The sequence below is a fragment of the Corvus kubaryi genome, unplaced genomic scaffold (genome assembly GCF_017639235.1).
Source record: "Corvus kubaryi isolate FWS band 111438036 unplaced genomic scaffold, C.kubaryi_AGA036_p1.0 37385, whole genome shotgun sequence".
Classification (NCBI taxonomy): domain Eukaryota; kingdom Metazoa; phylum Chordata; class Aves; order Passeriformes; family Corvidae; genus Corvus; species Corvus kubaryi.
In genome coordinates this window covers 12,902,530-12,925,618 of record NW_024581127.1, presented here as the reverse complement: position 1 = coordinate 12,925,618, position 23,089 = coordinate 12,902,530, and the positions used below count along the sequence as shown (strand labels likewise).

Here is a 23,089-nt window from a genome sequence, read left to right as displayed (position 1 = left end):
AATTTCTTCTCTTCCCTCCTTCATCTTCCTGGTTCTATTTTGCTTTCCTAGTAAGAATTACAACTAAAGCTCTAGGTTTTTGTGTTTGGGCCATAAATATTACTTTTCTGGTTGGACTACTGAATGGATTACATTTATGTAAATCAAAGTTATATAACTTGATTTGGAAAGATTACTTTTTCCCTTTCCAAATATTTCGTCAGCCACTCTGCAAGTAATCATTGCTGCATAACACATGAAAATTCTAAAAAATATGACTCATCCTTTGTGTGCCTTTTCCCAGGGTAATGTCATAAATTTTAAACAGTCCTGTTTAAATAATTTAGGATAGGAATATGTTGTATTTCGTGCTTATGTCAGTGGGCATAGGTTTTATTGATTACTTGTATTTTAAGGACTCTCTACTATAATCCAGGGAAATCAAAGATGGCCATTAACAAACACAAACAGGACATTGAAAGTGTTTTCCTTCCAATATGTATTAAAACAGATGTTAATATGAAGGATATGTAATCTTAAGAAATTCCTTTCTGCCTGCTTGCTTTTTGTTACAGATCTAGGTCTTTGCATTTTAGAAACAGAGATTTGGTACAGTACAGAAATAGTTTATTTTTCTAAAAAATCGATGATAGAAGTAATAAGAAATGCTTAAGAGAATACCAAACCACGTATTTTCAAAGTAGCACATATGGGTTTAGCTGAGTACCTTCCATTTACATTTAAACACAAAAGGATGAACACTTAACATCTCTGCAAACTGCTTCAAAAAATGATTGCTTTTTGAGAAGACTACAATTAGCCTGTGATTGTGTAATAGTCTATTAACTATTTTTTAGTAATTTGGGTTTTTTGGTAATTTAAATATTTGGAATCTTTTCATATCACATATACACTATAATTTATGGCAATAACATTCAATATTTACAGAACCCAAGAATAAATTTTGCTTTTGGGTATCACTTCTGCATTTATTTTTTGAAGTAAAACCCCCTTTACTTGACAAATTAATCAAAACAACTTTTAGTGTGGATGACAACATTAAGAGTGTAGTAAACAGTCGATTTGGATGGCATTTGAGTGGTTCCAATGTTTTACCGAGCTGATCTGGCTCACTGCACCAAATGATGCCTGCAGCTTTTCAGAATTCTCAATGATGCTGCTTTTTCCTTTGATAATAGGACTTGCACATCTATTTCTGTGGACCTGATAGAAGCTTTCAGCTTAGTTCATTAAATTTTTACAGTGAAAGCTGGAGTCAGTTGGATTTTTAGACAGCTGAGAGTTTTAGGAAGAATAGTTTTCTGCCATGGAGCTGTAATTTTGAAAGTATGTGCTCTCAGTCCTCCCTCCTCTACAGCTGATACCCTTAAGAGGTAAATGTTTCATTAAATGGTGATGGGAGGATTGTTCCTACTTGTTCGAATTAAATACATCTACCAGCTCTGTTATTGTATACAGAACGTTCCTATTTGAAAATAAAGGTTACTTACTCAAGTATTCAAAAACTCACAAATAGCACAACCTGAACCCAGTTTTCACATTCTGTTGGGTACAGTCATTAAGTACATAATTAAGGGTTGTATTTCTGTAGGCTCCCTTGCCAGTTCACAGAATGGACTGTGTCGACTCAGTGAGTCACTATTCAGTATTTTCTTTCCACCTCTTTGTTCAGTTATAGAGCTATGCCTTGTTCTCAGCACATTTTTCAAACTATTTTGAATTAATTAGCTAATTTTTTTCCTCTGGTGCTCATTGTGATAATATCTGAGTGCCTCCAAGATGTAATTACATTTCACAACATCCTTGTGAGACAAAAAGTTGGTGTAATCTCCACTTTCTAGGAGATAAAGCGCGAGTTGAGGCACAGAGAGAATAACACCAAAAAGCCCCACTTTTATGGAAGGTGCAGACTGAATCATTGAGGACTGCATTGTCTCAGTGCTTTAGGATACTGTACACTTAATCTTTCCCAACCACAGCTTCCAGTTACACCCATGAGTGTTCACTATTAATACAAATGAGACTGAATCACAAGTCAGGCACTCAGACAAATGTTTGTTACTGAAAGTTGGGGTTAAATTACTCCAGAAGACATGCAAGTAAAGTCCAGTTCTCCAGGGCATTATTCAGCTTATCTAACCGCAAGATGGGACTATCTGTCCTTGCAGCCTCCTCCATCCCGCACCTTTTGCAGTTTACAATAAAGCAATGCAGGGGTGGCAGAGGCAGCAACAGCCTTTTTTCCTGCCACTTTTCCTGCCTTTCCAGCAGTTCAGTTCTCTGCACTGAATGAGCAAGAGGTCCCATGGCAGTGTAGTGCAGCATGTTTTCTCTAAAGATTTTATCATGAATGTATATGCACAGTGGGGCAGATCAGGTCACTGGAATACCTTATTTTTGACACCTTCAGACTTTGCTTGACTTCTCAACCTTAAAACTATTCACTTGATGGAGGATGGTTCATAGGGGTGGTGGGCAGGTAGGTAGCGTAGTTTTGTACCACAAGGTTCTAGATGCTGTCTTGGGTTTTGTAGAAAATTAATATTTCTAAACAGATTATTCCATTTATTTGATGTTTTCATCTATGTAAGACAATCAGGGTTGAAAACGTTATCTGTCCCTTTTGGAGTAATAAAGCAAATTACTGCATTAAGACATCACCGAATTCAGTGTAGACCATTAATATCACAGCATGCAGTGTTTTTTGCCTAGTGAGTTTTGCACATGCTTGCTGACAGCAAAGAAATTAAAAGACTGAAAATTTTTCAGTTGAAGAGCAGGATGTACTGAGGGGACTTTAAGGAAAGTGATACAATGATTCAAGCTTTAGCTCCTGCTTTGCCTTTGTGAACTTGTCCACTAGAAGTTATTTGTCTGATTCTGTGTCTTATGCTGGTCCTAAACTCAGAATGGATTTGGGTTTGTCTTGCAGGGAATAATCTGTGAAATGGATCCAGTTCAGGAGCTTAATTACCTCCATCTCTTACGCTGCACCTAAATCTTCCATTGCCCTGTTCACCTGTAGAGCACCTACCAAACCTGAGTCTGTAAAATTATATAGAATAGTGGAACAATTACAGTATTTTTAAGCTGACTACCTTTAAGACCACCTTGGTAGTCTTAAAAATTGAGTTAGGGGGAAAAGTTAAATGATTGGGAAGAGAAATGGGCCCTGTTTACAAGGACGTTGTGTTTATTTGAGTGCGCTTCATGTCTTTGTGTGGTTAGTGCCCTTCTGTGCTCAACTGCTTGCCATTTTTTGTTGAAGTATCATGTTGTCTTTAGTTGGTTTCTACTGCTGTCATTTTCTACTTCTATTTTCCCTGTCATTGCTTAATCAGCTCCTGTTCTCATTTCTTCCTCCCAAGTGGTCCTGTGATTTCCCTCAGTGTTTTCCAGCTGTACATTTTCTTAGTGAATCTTGCATTTTGAGGGTCAGAGATGAGAGGCAGTAAGTTTTGTTTTGCACCAGCTCCTACTCAGAAGATTCCAACTCTCTCTCTGGTCCTTGACTCTTATATTGGACCCCAGTCCCAGTCTGCCTGAGTGGTTCTCCCCAACTCTCCTCCTAACATATCATGTTGTCTTCCTACTCTTTTACTCCCTGTCTGGTTTCTAGCCTTTCCCTACATACTCAGCTTCCAGCTCAGACTTCCAGTCTTTTACTCCGTTGTCAATTTTCCACTGGTTTAACATCAGCCTTCCTTTCCAGCAATAGTCTTTCTTTTCAGGTTTCATCTCCCAAATTGCTCTTCCTTGTATCTGGTCCTTGTCCTCTCTGCCATCCTTATGTGTTTGGTGCCAGGAAGAGGGGATGATGGTCTGAAGGAGAGGGCCATGGAAAAATTCCCTGATGGAACTATGGAAAAAGCCCAACTTTGGTCTGAGCAGTGAAAACTGTGAATAAAGAGAAGCCTATTCTCGGCCTCAGTTAGAGCATGTCCAGTGTGTAATCCTCAGGAAATTAAGCTGCAGAGAATGTGCAAACTGTATCTACTTCTAAGAGCTTCTAGCTTTCAGGAATGGAAAAATTTTACCTTAGCAAAAAAAGAAAAAGTGTTATCTCCTCCCCAGATTTTTAGATTCTTCTCCAGAGTATTGAGTTAATAGAGCTTCTACAAGGAGTAAGAGTTCATTGTGGCTAAAACTGGATTAATCTGTGTTTTCTTTCTTATAAGCAGTGATTTTTCTTTCACTGCCAGTTTTTATGGACATTGTGAATGTGTGTGAATATATGTGCTTCAACTGAGACAGTTAGCATGGAAGGTGTACTATGGACTGATGAAGGCCTGGCAAAGTTATTAGCTGTGTAAAATAAAATCTACTGAAGGAAATCCCTGTAGTATTGCATGGTCAGGAATCCAGAGGCTAGTTTGATTGGCATTTCAGATTATTAAGAGACTTTGACACTGAAGTTTAAAAATATTAAAATTTTTTTATAATTTGCATTTTTGTTTAAAAATAATTTTGGATTTTGAACAATGATGTGTTTTCCAAAGAAAATATTCCTGCTTGAAATATCAGTCTTTAGGTGAGTTTACTATATATGCTGATACAGGCAAAATTAATTGCAAATATATTTTGTCTTGGAAAGAGAGGTACAAAGCACTGGGTTGTAATCAAATGACTCTGAAATGGAATCCCAGCTGTCATTGATTCCTGTGGATTTAGGGCAAGTTAGCTTGACTCCTTCTGTTTGCACTACTCCTGAAGTCTCACAGAAGTGCTGTGGGAAGAGTTATTACATATTTTTCCATCTTGGAGGCACACTAATATACATTTACATGTTAGCATAGTATTAAGTTTATCATTAGACTTAAATTGCTTTGCAAGTGAAAGATGATGCTATCTGACTCATATTTCTTGAAATATTCCTAGGATATCTTAGGAGTGTGTGACATATAGATCTTTCATAGGCACCTAGACATTTAACTGCTATGTAAACCTCTCTTCTCAAAAGTTATGAATTAATTTCATTAAGGAGCTTTTCGATTAGTTCGTCTGAACGAAAGAAGAAAGAGATGGTGCTGGCTCCATAGACCAGACTGATGGCACCTGAGCAGAGTCACTGCAGAAGCTACAGCAGAGCACTGCCATTGAGTTGGGGCTGTGATTCATTCAAATCCCCAGCCTCCTTTTACTGCAGTTCGGATTTTTTTATTTGCCTCCCTCTATTTCTTAATTATTTCTTAGTGCTATAGAGCGCAACTTGAATCAAAGTTGTCTTCTCTAAACTGTAATTTTGCATTGTGACAGTACATTTTATTGAGAAGATTCAGAGCAGTTGAGGGAAAACTCACCTCTTGTTTCATACATGCTTACACTGTGGAAATTCAAGTATGGAGCTGCTACAAAAAAATGGGCAGCCTCCCAGTCTCCTTGGTCCAAACTGCACATACCCTTTCTCTATATTGACTGTAGCTGCTGATGGGATTCATTGAGCTGGCTTTCTAGCAGCTGGTGGATGAGAAGCAGAGCGAGAGAGGGAAGGAAAGGCGAGCTCGTGGGCTTTGGCAGCAGCCTGCAGTGGGATGGGGTTAAGCCATCCATTAAACCACACCCAGGCCAAGGTGCCGGTGCCCAGCTCACTGGAGCATGCCGCTCACTCCTCCCGGCAGCGCGCGTGTACTTGCAGTGCTACAGCCCACAGTGCCCTGAAAATGAACGCTTGAGTTACCTTGGGTAGTCTTTCATAATGCAGCTACTTTCTTGCTGCATTGGGAGTAACCCAACGCTCTTAATCGATGCATTTTCTCTAAATCCAGCTCATCAGAAACTGGTTAAACTAGTTTGCCATTGGAATGCTCCCCGTCCCCTCTCCTGGATCCCGTCCCGATTTCTGTAAATCATCACCTTCTTGAGGCTGCTGAAACTTTTCCTTGTATCAGCTAGGCTATGGTTTATATCTTGAAACCTAAGCCCTTGTTTTCTCAACAAGAGAGAGAAAGCTTTATTTGTGGAAGCTTTTCAAATCCTTGTTAGCCACGTCCTTAAAGTTCCCAAGCCCTTCATTTGGGAGGAGAGCCATGCTGCTTGCTAGGGTTTCTTCATGGTTAAGCAAACCTTACTGCCAGGCTGGGCTGTTCACTGCTTGGGAGTGAAATGAGTGGGCATGATTTCCTGATGTTTCTCATACTGTGGTGTATGCAAAGTTGCTGTTACTTATTATTTTCACTCCAAACTGATTAACAGCAGAGCTCAGAGGGTACAGTTGCAATTTATCTTCCAGGGTCTCAGCAAATCCAACTGTTTCAGATACTGTCTATGATCTCTGAGCAGCAAGGGGTTTCTGTTGAATCCACTGCTCTCTGTACCCCTATATCAAACACTGAACTTAGTTCCTGTGCATAATATACCAGTCTCGTTTCAATTCCTGAAAAGCTCATGACACTCTATTTATTGAATTTAAATATTCTGCTATTGCACTGGAGTAATCTTTAAAGTTAAATAGGTGTGAAGCTGAATACAAACAAAACTGATAAGATAATAAGAAGGTTGAATGCAAGTGCCTAATTGGCAATGTTGCTGAACAGGTTTAGGTTTTCTATGCAAGGAAATTATATGGAAGATAATTTTGAGAGGATGCAATTATTTTTACTTAAAAATGTTTAATTAAAAAAAACCCACCTTACACTTTTATCTGAAACTATACTGTAGTTTTTGGTAAAAGGAAGATCATTTATGTAGCAGAGAAACATTGTTATTGAATATTTCTATAAACAGAAGTTGTGATAATTCAGAAGACAAATTGAGGGAAGATATCTGAACATTGCAGAGGCTATAATTTTTCATTTTCCCCATAGGAACATGGTAGTATTGCATGGAATATTGGTGCTCAGTTTGCTTGTTATGGGGGACAGGTTGCTTTGGAAATCTTTTCCAGCAAAAGTCAGTATTACAAAAGGCTAGCAATTTCCACTTTTGTTTCCAAATTATTGATTTTCTAATTTTTTTAAATGAAGCAGGGATAAGAAAAGACTTATTATTGAAGCCTTATTATTGACTTGAAATTTAATCTACTGGTGATTCAGATAATTCCATGCAGGACAATTTGAGTAAAAGAGCAATGACCATAAAACAGATCTCAGGGGTCACCAAACTCATGCAGGAGGTCAGTGGAGGAGACAAAGAGATGGTCATTTGTTTATGGATGGCCATCCTTCAAGAGAGAAGAAGAAAATTCTGCAGTGAAATCTCCAGTTCTTGCAGTAATAGTTCGAAATTTTAATATAAGGAAAGTAGTTGTTGATTAAACTAAGAGAATCAGTTTGAAAAACAAAAAGAAAACCATCTTTTATTTATCGGTTGAATCAATTTGCAATAGAAGCTCAATATAGAATGAAATTAATCTTTTATATTTTTGCAAGGTACAGGTTTTCTCTCTTACCCCCTTTCTTTCACTTCTCTAAATCTTATCACTTGTGATTACTGAAGATCCAATAGAGCCTTTTAACTTTTTTACAGAGCTGCAAGGATTTTTTTGTTACTGTCTAGTTCATTTACTAGGATTTGCAAAGAATTCCCTACATTTCAAAAAGGGTTACTCTGTTCCGTATTCTTATCCTTCTGTGAAGTGCCAGTGTTCAGTAGCTGCTCTGTTATTCCTTGGAGATGGGGACACATCTGCTGCATGAAACTACAGATGTTGGCTAATGCACTGAAGAAACATCTATGTATGGAAAATCCTATTTGCTTTAGGCACTGAGTTAGCATAGAGTTCTATACAACAATACAACTTTTAGAGTGTTTTGGAAAGAAAATTCAATTCAATAAATACAGCATTTTTCATTTAGATAATACCTTTTTAGTAAATACTAGTCTGAAAAATTACACTCATTTTCGGTGTGTACCTTACGAGTATTTTGCAGTTTTAAGAATATGTAGACTGGTGTAGAAGGGGTGAAGCTGCTTCTTTATTGCACCATTACTCTGAGCAAGGATTTCCTTTTGCTGCTTCTCCTTTAAATACCAGCACACTTGGAAATTTTGGAAAGGTTACTCTGTGGCCTAAGCATTTTTCCGTAACAGATTTGTATAGTGTTGAATCCCAGATGGAATCAAAGGAGCAAACCGATTTAAGCTTTTAACCAGCATGCGAGGGTATTTTAATGAAAATTAGTCTGATTCTCCCTTTGAAGCTGTGCATGTGCTGAAAAGGAATGCTACAGATATTCCTTTAGGTAATGCTGGTGACTTCTCTACCACTGCTTATCTCAGATTGCTAACTCTTGAAAGCCTGTGTTTATTCTTAATAGATGTTATAATCAATTGCTGTCTGTTTATTATCATTTCTTAACCTTATTAACCTAAATATTGCCTATTAGTATTTACACCCATGACACTTATAATTAGGTAACTGCTGACAAATCTGAATCAATCTAAGCCTAGTAACGGTGTTTGAGTTGGTGCATACTCAAGAGATGGTGTGTTTCAAGATTTTCACAACTACTTATTTTTGAAGGGTGCAAGGAAAGGAGTTGAAATTATGTTTTGTGTTATTACAGTTATGGTTATTCTACCACTTAGTACAGATGACTTCAGCTCCAGATCTGTTTCCTGGACTCCTTTGTTCCCTTTTCTGAGTTCTTTGTTCCTGTCCTTGCTTCCAGAACGTTGCCCAGCACCGTCTCACGAGGACCCTGTTTTCATTTTCTCTTGTGGTCATTTCCCTTTTGCTTTTTTTATCAGCCTTTCCTTTAATTTTTTTTCCATTCTTATCATCTTGTATGTATGTCAAATTAGGAGCTCACTTACTAGTGCAACAAGTAATCTGACTTCCCTGGAAGTACATACTTTCTGAAACAATGAATGTTGGTTTGGTTTTTGCTTTTTTTTTCAGGATGAGTCCTTATGTGCTGTTCTGTCTCAATCCAAACTTACGATAAGGACAAGAAATATACCACTTTGTTTATATAAGACAAAATGTATAGATTGTCCTTGATTTTTTTGAAATGCAAAAGACTGTACGCTTTATCAGGAGAACCTGAGATATTCTTTGTTATTTTATTTCCCTTTTAGATGCACTGTATTTGCCAACATCAGGGACAGCAAAGGAAGAAGCAGCTCAGGAAGCACCTGACTGCCTTGTGAAATATTTCAGTGTCGTGTGGTGTAAGGCATCAAAGAAAAAGCACAAGAAGTGGGAAGGCGATGCTATTCTTATGATAAAAGGAAAGTCAGTAATATTGAAAGATATGGAAGGCAAAGACATTGGCAGAGGTACTGTAGAATTGCATACTTGCTCAAGGGAACACCTGGCAGAAAATTGCTGTGCTTTGAATAACAGAGACCCAGCTCTTTAGATGTTTTAGTTCTTCATACCAATGTTGACCACAGGATGAAAAAACAGTAGAGATTTTGGGTTTGCTTTTGGTTTGTCTTTTTTTTTTGGGGGGGGGGGGGGGTGGGGGAAGACTTCAAGAAAGCTTTATATTTATTACATATAAGGCAGATGCATGGGGGAGGCTGGAGCAGGCTGAATAACATTATTCACAGAAACACCAAATGCTAGTCCAAAGAGAGGATCTGGAAATCAATGGCTGTACTAATTCAGAAATGCCAAATGAGGGATGAGTAGTTGATTAAAGTTGCTCACATAATGCAGAAATGAAGGAGTTAAAATCTGGGGAAAAGATACAGGTAAGTTTCTTGTAGATATTCCAGTCACCAGTAGGGCAATCAGGAATTTCAGAGGTTGGATCTCTACATTTCAGCCAGTCAAACAGCTAAAAATATTATCTTTGTTGGAAAGACAGGCAAACAGCAACATTTCCAGCCCAGCCAAAGTCAACTGTGTAGCAATTTTTAGTCTTGTAGTTTTAGCAGCAGCTGCTGCTGTAAGACATAGTTTGGGTTGATATCAGAGTTAAAAATAAGACTTGCAAACCATAGGCTGCCATCAACTTGAAGCAGTAATTTTTTACTGAAAGCAAAGCAAGAATTAACTTTGCTAATGGAGCCAAAGATATTTTGTAAGGGAGTAGGATTGGACAATGTTTCTGCAAAGCATAATGTGATTTATTTTAGGTCAGAGATGGCTTCTCTGCTCTTTTGTTTCAATTGTGACATTGTGAGCCTTGTTAGGACCAGGCAGTTTTGATTTGCAAATCAGTCTGTGACTTAGAAGTTAATTTGAATTTATTTATAGCAAAGCAATATATGTACAGACTTGCTTGTTTTTGAAAAAGGCAGAGTGAAAGAGAGTAATGCCTGGAATGCATCAGCCACCACCCTGTTGTTCTTGTGTTTTTTCAAGTCCTGTCATCTTGAATTAGCAGCAAACACAATAGAAAAATGAACATTGTGATTTTCTCTGGTAAAAGTTTTTTTACCATGTTTGATGGTGTTAGAGAGCACAACAATACCAATGTCATTAGTGCTAACTTGCCCATTCAGAGTTGCTTTCAATTCTTATTGATTCTAAGAAAATAATAAATTGACCAATTTAAGCAATGTGAGTTTTAAATTTCTGCAATTATTTAGCTCACTGAGTGAGAAGGAAATGTAGTGGTGCTTACCTCCAAAATTGTATGTAATACTGGGAAGTTTATAGTGTATGAGGCTCCAGGATTATTATTTTTAAATGGGAAGAAAAAGGCAAAGGAAGAATTTTCTTTTTCCTTAGGCTTACCAGGGCTGGATCAAGGATGGCACAAGGGAACCTAAAACCAGCACAGATTATAGCTCATTTTTGAGGCAGCAGAACATCTTTCTGTTCTCCCCTGCAATGTCCTAATTCCTTAATAATGCATTGCAAAGAATTTAGGACGTGCTGTCTTGTAAATCGCTGTATGTTACAGAAATGGTTATTTCTGGCAGCTGCATAAACAGTTGAGCTTTGTAGGTTTGCTTTTTGCCTTCCCAGTTTCCATCTACCCTTAAAGCCCATCCTGTCTTAGAATTAGACTCTTCTGACCAGAATCTGCACAGGGATACACCTGTATTCAGTATGTTCAGCCTGAAGCTATGTAGAGGTAATAACAGAAAACAAAAATGCAGAGCAAAGGAGATCATAAATGCCCTCCCCAAGCACCCTGTTCAGGAAGACACGTGTATTCTCTTGTGTTCAGGCATCTTCAGCTCTTTCCTGAAAGCAAGTGTTCTTTCAAGAACCAAACAAGGTTCACTATGTGCTTTCTGAATACTTTCAGAGGAAAGAAAAAAAAGTGTCTCCCTTTAGGCCAGACTATTTTTCAGCACTTGCTTAGGCTGTGAAATACCTCAGTAATTTTTTCGTCTTAAAGGAATTCAAACCCAGACCTTCACCTTCCAACCTTTCACATTCCTAGAAGTGGCAGACCTGAGCTTTGCAAACAGCTTCCAGGAGTCTTTAAATGTGGTGTTTGTTGGATAAAATGTGCCTTGGGAGGCCTTGCTTCTTTCTTCACAGCTGAGTGATTTAACTGCTGGTCTACACAGTCATGCCTTTTTTGTTTGTTTGTTTTGGCCTGACTAAGGATTCAAGCCTGTTTATCTAAATTTACACAAATTCAACAATTGAGATAAAGAATTCTGAAGTGATGTGGCTTTGACATCTCTGAGTTAATAAAATAAATTATATATGTCCTCTGTTTCTTGTGTGAGAGCTTCAACCAGTAGACTGCTCTTTAAAACAAGGAACCCCCACTCTTTCCTACATTGTTGTGTTAAAAGGAAGTGGCAGCTGTAGCTGTATTTTGTAATGAGACCAGTAGTATTTGTAGCTGCTCTGAGAATGCCCACCTGGCTGAGCCCAACAACTATTGAACTTACTCATAAATCTTGGCAATAATCAGAGCATGTTCCAGAGCATATGTAGAAGTGAAGATTTCAGATGCATCTGAATCTTTAAGTGTAAAAAAACAAATTTAGAATTATTTTTAAAGTAGAGTACCCTGTTTAGATCAATAGCAAGAGGGGTTAGGAGAGTTCTTTTGGGGGCATGAAAGAAAGGGAAAAGGACCTAGGATGGTTAGTAAGGCAAACTGCTGGATTTTACAATGTGGGGCTAATTTTTAAAAGGTCTCTTGAGCAGTTGTTTGACATTCAGTAGACTTAGTTGGTGATGAGGATGACCAAGTATTTGCTCATATAGTCTGCTATCTAATTCTGATTGTTAGTACTCACATGTCACTCTGTTAAGGAGGGAAAGGCTTTATGTGTAACAATCGTATGTTTCAGAGACCTTTGCACAGTTTTTCCTTCCTGCAGATGAGTACTAGTGTTAAGGAAGTAGTACTTGCTGTGTTGTCCTAATTAATTAATTTTTATGTTCTTTTAGGTACTGGATATAAAGCTAAAGAGCTAGAAAGTCTCGATGAAGGTCAAACACTGATGGTTGGCGGAAAAGAAATTGAAGTGATGGGTGTAATTTCAGCAGATGATTTCAGCAGTGGCAGGTGTTTTCAGGCTGGAATAGGGACTCATGACACAGTTCCAGCTGCATTATCTGAAACTATTACAAAACCATTCTGTAAACCATTCAAAAATGTCTGTCAACCCAGTACTAAAGAGAATATGCTCAAAGATTCTCAAAGCTGCAAACCTCGCCATGATCCAAATGCTTCAAGTAAGATTGAAATTTTAAAGTTTCTTTAAACATCCTCTGACTCTCAAAAAATATTGAATGTGTAATTCCATGTATTACTGAAGTATTTCTGACATATAGTACTAGTGTTCAATCATGTTAGGGTTTTGTCATGTGTGTTTCTAACAAGTAAAATACTCTGCACTGCATAAAGTTTTTCTTAGTTGTTACAGATGGCTGTGGAAACACATTAGAGTAGTTTCTGAGAGTTTTGCCAAGGGAAATGAGTTTATTGATCAGAGAAACAATCTGACACATGCTAGAAGTTCTAGATGAGTTCCAGCTTCCCACTGGGGCAGCACAGTAATTGCAGAGGAGGATCAGTAATAGAAAAGTTATGCCACTTTCAGAGAATTGTGTCTGACAATTCCTGATCCATCTCATCCAGGGAGTGTAACTACAGTACTCAAACTCAACCAGATATGTTTTGGAATAAATGTTTAGTTTTATAGTGCTAGAAGTATGGTGTGCTGAAGAGCCATGAAAGTTCACATACTGTGTAGGAACAGGCTGGTTAAGCAGTTGTGTAAGAGGGACCCCATAAACATTTGATAGGTGCAGGAAGTGGTGTTGATTATCTAAGCAGAAGTATTCTTTTATCTACAAACCATTTAGGAACTATATTCTGCTGGTGGATCTATCTTTCAGATGGAAGATAATGAGTGTAAAAAATATTGCTAAGCAGAGCCATTCTTATTTTTAAAAATATACTTTTTTTCTACATTCTTACTATAATACCTCCATCCTAGTTCTTACCTCATATCCTGATATGATATGGGACTTTTTGAAGCTGTTACCTAGCTGCTATGTAAATAAACAATGAAATCTTAATCAAGTGGTAATTAGTGATATCACTGGCCCTTTTGTAGGGCATCCTGATTAACACCAGCTTCTGGTCTTAATTTAACTTGATTACATTTTATCTAAGAATGTTCCTTCCTGAGGTTGCAAGATGATGCTCCATTAACATTCTTACAAAAAAAAGCCAATATATTCAGCACATAAATTAACTTGTTTACTGTTTCTGCACTAGTTTGTTAAAAAGTTGCATTTTATTCTAGTTGTCTTCTCTGACTTCTGGTGAATTTGAATACCTCCTATCAGATTTTGGGAGCCCTCAACACATCAATAGGTTGGATTCTCTCAGTCTTCAGGTTTGCTTACACAGGAGAATCACATTATTTAATGCCTGATTGCATAACCTCTTGCAGAAGTTGCTGGGATACTTTACAAGCCCAGGACCTTGATATTGAAACAGTCAGAGGTTTTCATGTTGAAGTCTATGATTACAGTTGATTAAAATGCACCTTCTACAAAACAGAAAGCCAGCAGAACAGAGCACAGTGACAAAGATGCAGAACTACGTCTTCCACATACAATCTCTAAGTTTTTAGTCCAGTGTTTATCCAAGCCTTGTTTCTTCCTCATTTTCATCCAAATTTTTGTCAGAAAGGTTATCTTTTTGTCACCACTGGCTCTTAAATATATACACATGCAGTTTGATTTAATCCATCAGAACTCAACCCTTTGTCAGTAGGAAACAAAATCTTCCTGACTGATACAAGCCTTCAACCAACCTATTCCCATGAATAAATTATCAGTATAGATCTACTCTAGTGACATAAAAACACCAGAAGCTATAAATTGCTTTCTCATTCTGTCCTCTGACAATCCAATTTTTCAGTGAAGGTATGTAGCAGCAGCAGAAGCAACCCAGTATAGACATTGTCTAGCAAAACTATGATGTTTGTAAACAGGTTATGGCAAGCAAAACTATTACTCAGATGTTGCTCAACACTTCATTCTCTCTTTGCCTCTGTATGTCTTCAAACCTGTCAACTTCTTTTTTTCATGCACTGTGTCAGTTTTTGTCAGGTCATGCTCAATCCTTCCTTATTTTTCTTGCCTTGTTTCTTGTCTTCTCTGTTTCTTGGACAGAGAAGTCTTTCTGGGAAGCTACAAGAATATCCCCTTGAAATGCAGTATTTAGATTTTTTGTAGGTCATTGTTTATGGTTTTTTCTTAGACTTTCAATTCAGAAGTATTTTGGAACTTTTTCTAATTTAACTCTGAATTCAAAGTCATCATGCAGCTTTTATTGGGTAGGCGGTTTCACCTCATCAGAAAAAAACCCGTCATATTTCTCAGTTTATCACCTTTACCTTTGAGAAGAATGCAAACTATTCGGAAAACCTCTTTAAAAAAATGTTTTTATGTAGAAGGCAGTCTAGGTACTTATAAATGCATTTTCAGTCTGAGAATGGTCGATATATTAAACAGTATTTTTAACAGTCATTAGATCATTGACTTTAACCCTAACGGATTTTGCTAACAGACTAAAAGTAATGCTTTTGTGTAATACTTCATTATGCTTTGAACTTCAAGATTCTCTAGTTATGCCACGACCAAATTCAAGTCATCAGTGGATGTTCAATAAGGCTGGTTTACCTGTGGTGGATGTAGTTGTAGATCCTTACATTGCAAATAATCTCCGCCAACATCAGAAAGAAGGAATTATATTTCTATATGAATGTGTAATGGGAATGAGGTAAGGTAATAATTATCCTTTTGGCTTTTAATACCTATAGTATTTTCATGCCCATGTTTGAAATGTGACATCTTGGGAAGTTTTGAGCAATTGTTCAGTTGATTAATGTTAGTAATTTTCTCCCAAAAGAGGCTGCACAAGTTTTTTCTGACCTAAATGTACCATCACACTTACCATGATTTTGCCAGATGTCATGAGAAGCTAGTGCACCAAAAGGCCAGTCATTTCTACATACCAAGTTTTATAAACACAGATAAAATCAAAGTCATGCTGAAGAACACTGCTTTCTGGGATTTATATTTCATATAATTCAAAGTTATTAATGTAATTTATAATTCAGGCTTTTAGAATAAAAAGGATGTTATTTCAACCTGTTGAAAAAAATACAGCATTGTTTTCAAAAGTATAAATTATAGTGTAATAGATTCCTTAAGGTATTGGATAATAATTTTAGTTCTAAAAGCAGATTTAGACTTTAGTTTTAGAGGACTAATGAGTTACTGTGGAAAATGAGAATTTTCATTCTAAGATCTTGTAGTATAACTGAATAAAAACCTACAGTATACTTATTACAGTACCGTAATAAGTATAAATAGGTTCTTTATACTTCATAAAACAACCGCAGAAGCAAATCCCTAAACCAATTGTGAATAATTATAAATATGTCTTTTAAAATGTTACCACTGCCTCATTACATCTTGCAGAGTTAGTGGCAGATTTGGAGCTATTCTTGCTGATGAGATGGGCTTAGGAAAAACACTGCAATGCATTGCACTTGTCTGGACTCTTCTTCGTCAAGGGCCCTATGGATGCAAACCTGTGCTAAAGCGAGCACTGGTGGTCACCCCTGGGAGTCTGGTGAAAAACTGGAAAAAGGAATTTCAGAAATGGTTGGGAAGTGAAAGGATCAAAGTCTTTACAGTTGATCAGGTAAGATTTATTTCCAAAAGGAATTATGATTTTTTTCCTCTTTTTTTTTTTTTTTTTTAAACTAGAGACCAAGCCTAGTAATTCTCTGTTAATATTTATTTGTAATACATTATTTCTTCTTCACATAATTGTCCATATGGGTATTTTGCGGTCAGTCATAACTCAAGCTCACAGGTAGCATATGTCTGTCTTACCTTTCCTCTGGTTTCACCTGTGAAGTTGTAAAAGGTGACATGCTCCTCCCTGTACCTCTTCAGTTTAAGGAGTTTTCTGTTGTCTCTCAAAGTGCACACCTTCCCTGCTTTACATACCAAAGCATCTACCTTGTACTCTGTTTCTGTGGTAGTTGCTTTTGTTCTGTACTGAAAACTTTTGTTTTGTTTTGGCTGCCTATTTTGGGGTACTTCAGGAGGTTATTCCCATTACTGTCACTGTCAAGAATTAGATCTCTGTTGGGATGATTTAAAGTCTCATGAGTTACCAGGCCTAGAGTCTCAGTGTTAGGTAATGAGACTATCTCCCATCTCTAGAAGATTGCAGACAAGTACAAATCTTACTAAGAAGCAGGATGATGCTGATCCCTGTCCTCTCCTATAGTGAAGCTGTTCCTGCTGGTATTAACATTCACGAATTCAAAGGAAGTGGAGAGCTTACAGTACCTGCATTGGTGCTTGCAGCAAAGATAAAGATACTTATATTCCAAAACTATTTTTAATCTAAAAATTCCATACAGGTAGACTGATGAAACAAATAGTACTTCATTCTAAAGGTTATCCAATCCTTACATCAACCAGATTTGCCTTTAGTTTCTTGCATTATGCTTATTGTCTGTATGGAAGAATGAGTATTTCAGATGAAACAGAAGTTTTCAATGGAAGTTTACTTCTTGGTAGACTGTACAAAATTTTATAACAATAACTATTTCTTCAAATTTGACTCATTATTGCCAAACTCTTGAAACTGCTGATCTTCCACTGAAGACAATGCATGTGTAATAGGTGTATTTTGCATTGTTTGCTTTTCTTAGTAACTTGTTTCAGGTTGTGGAAATGAAGCAAACTGACTTGTCAGGAGCTGTAATATAGTATAGGTTAGGATGGGAGATGTGAAATTTCCTAAAAGAAATGGATACAAGGCAAAATATAATATGGCAACATTTTAACCTAAAAGGGTAGTTAGAGATAATTGAGCGTTTTCTTGCAGTTTTTATGAGTAATGTTGGGAGGAGAAAGCCTGAATTTGATGACAGTTACTATGCCCCAAAATGATAGTAGCTTTCATTTTCTTTAAGTTTAAATAACTTTAATACTCTTACTTAGAACTCATCTCATTGGACCTATTTGATTGGGGACACTCAGCAGCTTTAAAGATTGTGTTCCCAAATGCCACGGAATATATTGTCATGCAAAAGGAAGACACAGTATGACTTGCCTGGGGTATAATGAGGTATTTCAAAATAATTTACTGTCTTTCTTCTCTGGAAAAACAGCAATTACCATACTGTTACTTCTCCAGTATAACTTAAAAGGAAGAACTTGTCTCAAACATTTTTTTCTGTTCTTGTCTATAAGAAATGCATTCAAAGAACTGGCAGACTTTTTAAAATGTTTTCCTCACTTTCATGCTGAAACACCACAAACTGATCCTAATCCTTCAGTAATAGACTTTTTAAAACACCAGGATATGATCTGCTTTTAAAATGTGATTACAGTTTAATTATGTTAGAATGCAAATGCCATGTACAGAACATTGGTTTAAAATGCAGGCATCCCCACAAAGGTTGCTTTTAGGTTTTGTTAGTTCATATTCTCAGCATTTGAGATGTGTTTGAGAGAATAACTCCTTTATCTGTCTACAGAGTTATCACTTCTTACTGGAGTGGTTTAGATTCAGTTTTTAAGTCAAAATATCTGGAAAAATAATTAATTATAGGTTTACATTGCTTTATGATTCAGCATTTTTGAATTTACACTTTACCAGCTACATTGGATTTGAGCTAGTGCAAAGAAAGGTCTGTTCAAAGAGTAAATTTGGGACATTATGGGCTTCTAATACTGATTGACAATTGCTCCATACATGGCTCCAGGCAACTTGCTTAAACCTGTCAAGTCACTTGGGGTAATTGCTAAAATGGAGGCTATAATATTGACATATCTTGCAGCCAGTTAAGAATATGAATTAATTACTTGAAATTAGCTTGTAAATTTATTTTAATTTTTCATCCATCATCCACTGCTGTTGTTACATGCAGTAGGAAGTACATTATATTTGGCTGCAGGAGGCTTGTAATAAGTCAGGACTCTCCTGCTTTTTTTTTAAAGGAGTTCAAACTGTCCTGAACACTTGATCTTTTACCAGGGGAGAGATGTTGGAGGCTGTTCCCCAGTGCCTCAGCACTTTCCCCATAGTCTCAGCTCACAGCTTGAAAATGTAGGAAAAGAAAATGATTTCTGAACCCTGGGCATCTTCTGCTGCTTGACCATTCCAAGAGAAATTCAGAGAGGCATTGCCTCTGTCTTCAAGGCTGCAATGTGGAGCCTATATAGTGGGCTGGGACAACATTGGGTCTTCCCTACAGAGCTCCTCTGTCTCTCTGTTCCTGTGTTGGGAAATTTTCTGCTCCTGTTTTGAAAATGGCAGTAAAAATACAACAAGAAAACAGGCAGTTAACTACAGTCCTGGAAAGAACAGGAAAGCTCAAGTCTAGTTCCAAACACCTGGGGAAAATGGGTGCTTGTCCTTGTTACCTGGTCCTTAGTAATCCTTGCTTCCTCTGACACGCTGGGCCTCTTTGTGAGCAGCATGTGGGGGACTGATCTACTGCATGGTACTTTGTGAGATTAATGTGCTGGACTCATCCCATAGATTCATCTGAATCATCTGCTAGGAGGCTCTAAAGGCTGTGATAATTAAGTGGTGCTGCTTTTACAATGTATTACACCATCTGGCTCCAGACTTAGTTGTCTGTGTTTGGTAACTGATCTTGTTTGGAAATAAAAATACCTTCTAAGGCTCTAGATTGATTTGCTTTCACAATTAAAGAGGTTCTCCAGCTTGTCAGCTGCACCCATAGCTTGCTTAGTTAGTGAACACTGCTAGGACCTAGGAAGAAGCATTCACGAAATTAGCATCTGGAGCCACGTGGAAAGGTAAGGGACATGCCCACAGTAGGTTTTTCCATTTTTATGCTTAATTGCAAGACAGGTAAACAATCCTAGTACATTTACAAGTCTACACAGAAATGTAGCTATTTCTGGAAACCTTCTTGGAGGAAGCTCACCGTCCCATTACAGTATTTAGTGTGTGCATTTCCTCCAGCAGACATGAAAATTCTTGGTGTCTGTTGAAGGAAAAGGGCTTGAGGGGTATATGAGTGGAGATAGTTGCAGTCATTTTCTGACTGGTAATAGAAGGATTAGAAATATACCAGTAGACAGACATGTTTTCTGGGGCTGCTTATGGACTCTTTATTTTCTGAGTCCCAGGGTGAGCTTACCTGTTGGCCAACCCATCAATGTTAAGGGCTAGTAACAAAATTAATTACAGAATAATTGTGGAATACCCCATTGAAAGGGACCTCAAGGATCATGTGATCCAACATTTCTTGGTAAAAACACTGTCTAGACAAGATGGCCCAGCATTCTGTCCAGCCAAATCTCCACCACTCCCCTGGGGAGATTATTCCAACAGCTGATTGTTCTCATTGTGAAAAATTTTCCTCATGTGCAATTGGAACTTCCTCAGGAGTGACTTGTACCCATTATCCCTTGTCTTTTCCATGTGACTTCTTGTAAAAAGGGAGTCTCCATCTTCACTTTAAAGGTTATAAGGTCTCCCCTAAGTCTTCTTTTCTCAAGGCTGAACAAACCCAGTTCTCTCAGCCTTTGCCCCTGGGACAGGCTTCCCGGTCTGTGGCTCTTCTCTGGACCTTCTCCAGCCTGTCCACATCTTTTCTGCACTGCAGGGACCAAAACTGAACACAGTATTCCAGCGTGGCCTGATGAGCACTGAGCAGAGTGGGATAATGACTTCTTGGTCTCTGCTGGTGATGCCCCTGTGGATGCAGCCCAACATCCCGTTGGCTTTCTGTGCCAGCACAGCACTGTTTGCTCCTATTGATCTGATTGTCCACCTGGATCCCCAGATCCCTTCCACAGAGATGCTCCCCAGCTGGGTAGATCCCAGCCCGTGCTGCACACCTGGGTTATGTTTTCGCTTATGGGTGCAAGACCTTACGCTTGCCCTTGCTGGGCTTCATCAGATTCTTGCTAGCCACTCTCCAGCCTACCCAAATCTTCCTGCAGGATGGCTCTCTCTTCCACAGTGTCCACTTTCCTACTCAGTTCGGTATCATTGGGAAACTTCATCAAGTGGTACACTTGATCCCGTCTTCCCGATCGCTTACGAAGATATTAAACAGCGCTGGGCCCAGCATCAATCCCTGGGGGACCCCACCCGTGCCACGCTGACCATTTGAAAAGGAGCCATTGACCAGCACCCTCCGGGTGCCGCCTCTCAGCCAGGTCCCACCACTACACAGAGCACTCATCCACACCACAGCCCATCTGTTTCTCCAGGAGGAGGCTGTGGGAAACCATACTGAAAGCCTTGGAGAAATCCAGGCAGGCAATGTCCACTGCCCACCCCACATCGACCAAGCAGGTTAGTTTGTCACAGAGGGTGGTCAGGGTTGTCAAGTTCAAATTGTCCTTACTGAGTTTGTGTTGGCTTTTCCCAATCCTGTGCTCCATCTGAATTGTGATGATGCCATGATGATTTTTTGCCTTTTCTTTTAAACCCCTTTTATACCTTTTTACAACTTCTGTATTCTTTAGTGCTTTTGCCTACATTCTTGGACTTGTTTGTTAAGCTAAGAGACGAAACATTTTAGAAGTTTCGTAGTTAGGGATCAATATGCCCCAGACCCCAAGGTCCTCTCCAGAACACAAAATAGAACCATCCAGAGGAAGGTTCCTTGGGGAGGAGGGGCTCACTCGAGCCTGTCATTGGGGAATCTTTGATAGATACGCTAATTAGTAAGACCTATAATGTTATACCAGATCTGTTGTGGGTGTGCATTACGGTGTGCATTTCGGTGCATTCAACCTGGACGTAGTGCATCTAAGGATCCTTAAAATAAATACCAAGGTAAAATCCCTTTTCCCCTTTTAACCAGTTTGACTCTTGGTTTTAAAGGCCAGGAAAAGGCATCAGTGAGAGCTCCCATAAAGATTCATTCTATAATTTTAAGTTCCTCCTTTAAGCCCTACTTGTAGATGGGGGTGATATTATCCTTCCAGTCCTCTGGGACATTCCCTGCTCTCCTTTGACTTCTCCAAAGGTTATGCAGAGTGGCCTTGCAATGATGTCAGTCAGCTCTCTTAACACCACTGGACAATGCCAGGGCCCATTAATCCATAGGGGTCAAGCTCCTGTAATAGCTCACCCCCCACTCTTCACTGATGCTGGTGGGTCTGTATTTGCATCAGCCTGGATTTCTGTTCCCTGGGCAGGGAGCCCAGCACTGCTGGTGAAGACAGAGATAAAGAATGTGCTGTGACTAATTCACCTCTCCTGTTTATCGGTGGGCCAATATTTTTCTTCTGTTTCTGCTTGTTTTTTATATACCTGAAGAACCGTTTCTTGCAGTTTTTGATGTCTCTGGCTGAATTAATTTCTAGCTGAGCTTTTGCTTTTCTGCCTGCATCTCTGCAGGCCCTGGCAATGCCCTTGTAGGTCTCAAGAGGTATTTATCCACATTTCCATCACTGCTACACTTTGCTTTTGATTTTGACTCAGAAGCTAACAGTTAAGACAAGGGGGTCTCTTGCTTCACCTGTTTCTCTTACCTTCAAATGGGATGAACTGTTTTCATGCTTCCAGAAGAGCATTCTAGAAAAACGCCCAGCACTTGTGAGTTCCTTTGGCCTCCATGAAAGCTTCCTGCAGAATCCTTCCCAACTGAGCTCTGAGCAACCTGAACTTTGCTCTTCTACAATCTGATACCTAGAACCTATTCATTAGGTTAAATAATATCAATATAATATCATATTCAATGATATAATATTCAATTAAAAACTACAAAGGGAATTCTGGTACAATGTGGTAACTTCCCACTGGACTTTACCAGGCTGAGATCCAAAGGGAATATACAAGGAGCTACCTGTGTCTCTCCATTATCTTGGCTTTAATTATTCATTTGAAGCTCACCCAAATGCCAGCACTGGGAAGCTGTCACAGGAGCTCCCTGCTTTTCACCTTCATGGTAATGTGTCTCCGAGGATTTGAAGGCTTAAAAGAATAATAAATTTTCTCTTAATGAGGTGGTAAAACTCTAAATTGCTGTATCAGATTTCCTTTGCAAATTAGGAAAGAATCAATAATCCGAAGTCATGAAGGAGATAGTAAATACCTTGTGTCATGCAAGAAGAAATTTCTATAGTTACTGGATTTTTAAGGAATGTGATGATTTTTAAGGATGGGATCTCCAAAGAAATAGTTGGATGATGTATTTTCCTTTATGCCTGCAGGACCACAAAATAGAAGAATTCATCGGTTCTCCACTTTATTCAGTTATGATAATCAGTTACGAGATGCTGCTGCGATCTTTGGATCAAATTCAGGCTGTAGAATTTAACCTCCTAATCTGTGACGAAGGACATCGTCTGAAAAATAGCACTATTAAGACAACTACAGCCCTTACTAGTCTGTCTTGTGAGAGGAGAATTATCCTTACCGGTTAGTATCTATAGTTACTTTGAATATTTTTTTATGTTGATAGTGCTAGGTTGGGGTAAAAGAAAAAGATATTCAGCAGGAGATCAGTGGGAATTTTTGAAATGGGTATTAAATGAAGAAATCTCGGGTCTTGTAAAAACAGGTTATTCCCAATCTTTTTTAATATAAAAGCAAAATTTGTCATTCTTCAGGGGCAAGCAAGGAGCTTGGATCTTCTGTAAGGGAGTCAGGACTCTGCATACACTCAATGTTTTCATTGTAGTTATTTAATAAAATTGATTTAGAACTTGACTTTTAAAATTCTTTTG

General features: G+C 38.3%; 1 protein-coding gene across 3 annotated transcripts in view; it reads left to right on the top strand.

The window, feature by feature from the left end:
* The window catches only part of RAD54B (RAD54 homolog B), a 66,629-nt gene that overhangs the window by 32,542 nt on the left and 10,998 nt on the right, over positions 1 to 23,089 (top strand). For all 3 annotated transcript variants that reach the window (XM_042035940.1, XM_042035939.1, XM_042035942.1), the window contains 5 exons: positions 9,019 to 9,219; positions 12,260 to 12,547; positions 14,951 to 15,113; positions 15,818 to 16,043; positions 22,574 to 22,781. In XM_042035940.1, the coding sequence (XP_041891874.1) occupies positions 9,019 to 9,219; positions 12,260 to 12,547; positions 14,951 to 15,113; positions 15,818 to 16,043; positions 22,574 to 22,781 (1,086 nt within the window). The remainder of the gene's footprint in view (positions 1 to 9,018; positions 9,220 to 12,259; positions 12,548 to 14,950; positions 15,114 to 15,817; positions 16,044 to 22,573; positions 22,782 to 23,089) is intronic.